Source organism: Trichechus manatus, unplaced genomic scaffold, assembly GCF_000243295.1.
Source record: "Trichechus manatus latirostris isolate Lorelei unplaced genomic scaffold, TriManLat1.0 scaffold00185, whole genome shotgun sequence".
NCBI lineage: Eukaryota > Metazoa > Chordata > Mammalia > Sirenia > Trichechidae > Trichechus > Trichechus manatus.
The window spans coordinates 2,214,215-2,219,510 of NW_004444121.1; the positions used below are offsets into that span (position 1 = coordinate 2,214,215).

Sequence of the window (5,296 nt, forward strand, 5' to 3'; positions counted from 1 at the left end):
GTGATCAGGATTTGGTATGTGACCACGATCAGGACTCGGTATGTGACCACGATCAGGACTCAGTATGTGACCACAATCAGGACTCAGTATGTGACCGCGATCAGGATTCGGTATGTGACCACGATCAGGGCCCAGCCTGTGGCCTGGCTGAGGGACTCTCTGCTGAGGGCACCTAGGGATCTAAGGTGTCCAGAGCTCCCTGCATTCTCAGACTAGCTCAGCCCTGTGCTCGCTGTGTCCGCTGTCCCCGTCACATGATGAGCAAGGCCCAGTAAGTCTTCTCACACTCCCAGAATAGCTGCTGGGAGGTGGGGGGGGGGGCAGCCAGCACGTGGCCCCCTGCAGAGAGGAACCCCCTCTGCCCTGGGTATAAATATCCCTGCCTGGCTGTGAAGTTGTCAACCTTTTCCCTGGTGGTGGGTGCGGGGCTTCCCACAGGGGCTTCCCGCAGGTGTGCAGGGCCCTCCCTGCCCTGAGGCCCCCTGCCTGCTGAGCAGTGTGGGGTCCCCTCATGCCCCTGTCTATGCAGCCCTGGCCAGGAGGGCCTCTTGGAGTGGGGCCCATGCTGGGCCCACGTGCGGTCTGGGGGTGTACTGTTCCTGCTGGGGTCATCCAGTGACTTTGTAGAAGGGGCCTTCCTGGTGAGACTAGGAGGACAGACGTCTGGGGCGGCATCAGGCCAGGCTTCTGGTTGTGGACTGGATGAAGGTGGCAGGGGACGGTGGTCCCAGAGGCACCGGGAAAGGTTCTTCCAGCTCACATCACCCTGGTCATGGTTAAGGAGTCCCCCACTGGGCTTCATGCATTTCCACCAGAGCCTTTCTGTCTTGTTGAGGGGCCATGGCCCTGCCCTGGGGGTCTGAGGGGACACGACCCTGCCCCGGGGGTCTGAGGGGACATGGCCCTGCTCCTGGGATCTGAGGGGACACGGCCCTGCCCCGGGGGTCTGAGGGGACACGGCCCTGCTCCTGGGGTCTGAGGGGACACGGCCCTGCCCCGGGGGTCTGAGGGGACACGGCCCTGCTCCTGGGGTCTGAGGGGACACGGCCCTGCTCCTGGGGGTCTGAGGGGACACGGCCCTGCCCTGGGGGTCTGAGGGGACACGGCCCTGCCCCGGGGGTCTGAGGGGACACGGCCATGCCCTGGGAGCCCCAGTCAGGGGGTCCCGACCCCTGAGCCCTGCCTCCCCCCCAGCAGGACCTGAAGAAGTATGGGGCCACCACCGTGGTACGTGTGTGTGAGGTGACCTATGACAAGGCCCCGCTGGAGAAGGACGGCATCACTGTGGTGGTGAGGCCCGTACAGTGGTGGGGGGCCGTGGTGCAGGGCCCTGCTGCGTCACTGGGCGGGGTGTTGTGGCGGGTGGGCCCAGCGAAGGGGACAGTAAGTGGGGTCCTGCCACCATGAGGGAGACCACCTGCCAGCGACTGTCACCTGAGTGTGTTTGTGCTGGGCCACATGTGTGTCTAGGCTCATCCTGGGACGCCTGCCCTGCCCTGCCTCACCCTGTGACCCCAGGGAAGCCTCCCCCATCTCTGTATCCTCCTCTGTCTGCCTCTAATGTGGGCCTGCCTGGCCCCGGGTTGTCCTGAGGGTCTGGAGGTAGGAGACGTAATGTGGGCACTGGTCACAGCTCACTGGAGCTGGGCCCTTCCTGTGTGGCCTGGCCAGACCCCCTCAGACCCACGGCGTCTGCCTTCACACAGCCACATGCGGCCTGGCGGATCTCCATTTCCCTGTGGGGAAACAGGCTCCAGGGCCCAGCTGTCCGCGGCCACACGCAGAGGGTGGCGTGAGTGTCCCGCTAGGGAGTGGCCCTCTAGTACCAACACCCCTGCCTGCCAGGCCCCTACCAGGGGATGGGGCTCCAGCACCTCCACGGCCCTGCGTTGGGGGGAATGGCCTCCCGAGGCCAGTGAGGCCTGCTCAAGGGCATGGGGAGAGCCGGATCCCAGCAGGAGGATGTGGCTGCCGGCTCCACACCGGAGCTCCCGTGCCTGCCCGCCTGTCTCCAGGGCCCATCACGGTCTCCAGGCCTTCTAGTGCTTGGCCCTGTTGCTCGGCAGCGGGTGCTGTGGGGCGGGGGAGCAGACGTTCTGGAGCCGGGGAGGGTGCACCAGGCGGGTCCCCGGAGGCTCGGAGGAGGCCGTGGGGAGGGGCCCATGGGGCTGTTTCCCTGGCTCCCCTGGCCCTGGGCCCCATCCAGGCAGAGGGTGGGAGGCTCTATTGCCCCTCTCCCAGTGAAATGGAGCCACAAGGCCAGTCCTGTGGGGTCGCCCCCAGCCTGGTGGGAGAGCAGCCCCCCCATAGTGAAGGGCTTCCCCGACCTTGGCTTGCAGTGTGGAGTGGGGGCTGCCTGGTGTTGGGCGCCCCCAGCTCTGCTGGGCCTCAGTGTCCCCCCCCAGCCCTGGCAGATGTCACCGTGCTTAGTAGCCACTTGCAGTACTTTGGAGTGGTGGGAAGAGCCTGACTTTTGGGGTCAGACGGGTCTGGGCTGGATCCTGCCGCTACCTCCCACCTCTGCCCCCCACAGTGGGTGACCACGCTGGTCGCTGGTCGCTGGTCGCTGAAGTCGCAGGTTCTATAAAGTGCAGGTGACTGAAGGGATGCGAGAGTCTGGGAAGCACCTCTCAGCCCTGGGCGCCCGTGGCCGTTCCCTCCGTGCCCTGCAGCAGGAGGGGTTTGGGTTACACTGAAGGCAGCCGTGCAGGCCAGCTGGCCTCCAGGGAGGGGGCCCCTCTGGATTCACCCCCTCATGCCACATGGCTTGGGTTCTGGGGCAGCTCCCCTCAGCTGAGTGCATTGCTCTGCTGGGATTTCCACATCTCTGCTGTCCCTGGGAGCATCGGTGAACATGATCTCAAGACTGCCCCTTCCAGTCGCCAAGGCACGGTGGGAACCATAGTTAGTTTTCCAAAACCAAATTAGCTCCCAGGGACCCACCAGAAAGGCCCCAAGAGTAGCTAAGACTTTGCAGTCCAGCAGGGCCCCAGGACTCCCCCACACCCTTTTCTTCATTACTTCTGGGTACCTGGGCTGGGCCTGCTCTCGTCTGGGCGCTGGGACACACAGAGGCACTTGCTTACCTTGGTTTGGGGGCAGTAACCAGGGTGACTGCAAGGGACAAGGCCCAGTACCTCTCAGGCGGGTGGGGGTCAGGGCGGGAGTGTGGGACCCCAGAACCACAGCCAGCTGGTGGGATGGAGGGGCGAGGGTCTTGGGGCTCCCAAGGGCCCTACTCAGGAAAGGGCAGGGGAGTTCAGGGAAGGCTTCCTGGAGGAGGTGACTGTCAGCAGGAGAGGAGCTGGGGGGCCCTTCTGAGGTGCTCTAAGTGGGGAGGCACACGGCTCAGCTGCTTCTCCGCATCTGGCCATCTGCTTGCCCCCCAGGCCTTTGGTCTCCCACCCTCGCAGGCCCAGTACACCCTGCCCATGGCTGGCCAGCCTGATCCCAGGTGCTCCTCCTCCCCGCCTCGGGGCCTGGGTCCTCAGCGGGCTGCTTCCCTCCCCAGGACTGGCCGTTTGACGACGGGGCGCCCCCGCCCGGGAAGGTCGTGGAGGACTGGCTGAGCCTGCTCAAGGCCAAGTTCTGTGACGACCCCGGCAGCTGCGTGGCAGTGCACTGTGTGGCCGGCCTGGGACGGTGCGTGGGGGCCGGGTGGCGGGCTGAGCTCGTCCTGGCATCTGCGCCCTGACATTCTTGGTTCTTGGCTGTGGGGTTTGCTCCACTGCACCCATAACCCCCTTCCTAGAGGGTTCGAGGATCCCAGAGTCCTCCTATAGCCCTGCAAGGGGAAAGTTCTTCCCCAAGTCTGACTCGATGCCCTCCTGATCTGGTTGAAACCATGTGTGCTGGCCCGCCCTGCCCCTCCCTCCCCGGGGCCTTGGACCCCACTTGAAGGGAGAACGGGCGGCGTGGTTTGGCTGACGTGGCCCAGGCAGTAGAAGCCCTGTCTGCAGAGGAAGGAAATGGGCCCGGAAGGGTGGGGGGGCCACCCTTGTCAGGCTCTGCTCTGGAAGGCCCCAACCCCGAGCTTCACCTGCATGCTCCTGTCTAATCCTCCTGCCCACACATGGCACCATCAGGGAGCCCAGCTCAGAGAGGTTGCTGGGCCTTCCGACGTGGCACAGTGGGGAGGTGATGGAGCCAGATTCGGACCCGAGATTCAGACCCAGCTGTCTCTGAGCCTGTGCTCTCCACCAGGGAAGGTGGGATGTGGGTGGAGCTGGTGGCACCCCTGGGCTCAGGGCATCCACTCCCTGTGTCTTCAGCAGGCCACCTGTCGGGTGGGATGGGGAGGTGGAGGCCCGGACCCCCTAACCCCGCCTTGCCATCCCCAGGGCCCCGGTCCTCGTGGCGCTGGCCCTGATCGAGAGCGGGATGAAGTACGAGGATGCCATCCAGTTCATCCGACAGTGAGTGGCCAGAGGGGTGTGGGAGGGCCAGTTCCATGAGCAGCTGGGGTCCGACTTTAGGGAACCCTGGCCCTGTGCACCCTGCTCTGTGGGCCCGGCACCTTGCCAGCAAGCACGCCTGACCCGCTGGCCCGAGGTATCTGCTAAGGTGTCCTCCTCTGTCACGCAGAGCCTCAGATCTGATGCCAGGCCGCCCGGGCACCAACTGGGGGATGGTTCCTGGAGGATGGCGTACACAGGGCCTTCCTCCCAGGTTCACTGATGGCGTCAATGCCGCCGTGTACCTGGGGATGTGCTGGCTGGGCTGCCCCTGAGGGCTCGACTAAGTGTATCACCCGTTCAGTCCTCCCGGCCAAGGTGGGGGAGAGGCTGTCCCTGGCCCCCGGAGCCCCAGGGTTTGGGTTGGGCCTGCCTGTTACTGCGGCATGCCCAGCTGTGCTGACTGACGCAGTGTCACACTGAGGGACGCACACGAACCAGAGCCGTAGAGGTGGACAAGGCCGGGCCTTCTGCCTTAGCCTCGAGTCCTGTAGTGTTGCTGTAACAGAAACAGCTCACAAGGGCGGCTTTAGAGAACAGACATGGATTTCCTCACAGTTCAGGAGGCTGGACACCCGAATTCAGGGTGTGGCTCTAAGGGGGAGGTCCTTTGTCTGTTTCACCTTCTGGTAGCCCACAATCCTTGGGGTTCCTGGGCTTCTAGATGCATTGGCCGTGTGTGTTCGTATGGCTCTGTCTTGCCCCTGTGTAAGTTTCTGTGTCTGTTCTGCTCCGCATAACTCAGAAGGGATTAGGCTTAGGCCCACTCTATTCTTTTTTTTTATTATTGTTGTGGTTTAAGTGAAAGTTTACAATTCAAGTTAGTCTTTCATACAAAAATT

The 5,296-nt window shown here is 63.8% G+C and overlaps 2 protein-coding genes across 2 annotated transcripts in view; one reads left to right on the forward strand and one right to left on the reverse strand.

Annotated features, from left to right (window-relative positions):
* The window catches only part of PTP4A3 (protein tyrosine phosphatase 4A3), a 6,388-nt gene extending 1,969 nt beyond the window's left edge, over positions 1-4,419 (forward strand). Inside the window, exons 2-4 of the mRNA XM_004387367.2 lie at positions 1,198-1,290; positions 3,512-3,642; positions 4,341-4,419. Coding sequence (XP_004387424.1) covers positions 1,198-1,290; positions 3,512-3,642; positions 4,341-4,419 — 303 coding nt within the window. The remainder of the gene's footprint in view (positions 1-1,197; positions 1,291-3,511; positions 3,643-4,340) is intronic.
* A 169-nt stretch (positions 4,420-4,588) lies between these two features.
* LOC101343209 (maestro heat-like repeat family member 5) overlaps positions 4,589-5,296 on the reverse strand; it is a 65,146-nt gene continuing 64,438 nt past the window's right edge. Inside the window, exon 33 of the mRNA XM_004387414.1 lies at positions 4,589-4,953. Within this exon, the coding sequence (XP_004387471.1) occupies positions 4,589-4,953 (365 nt within the window). The remainder of the gene's footprint in view (positions 4,954-5,296) is intronic.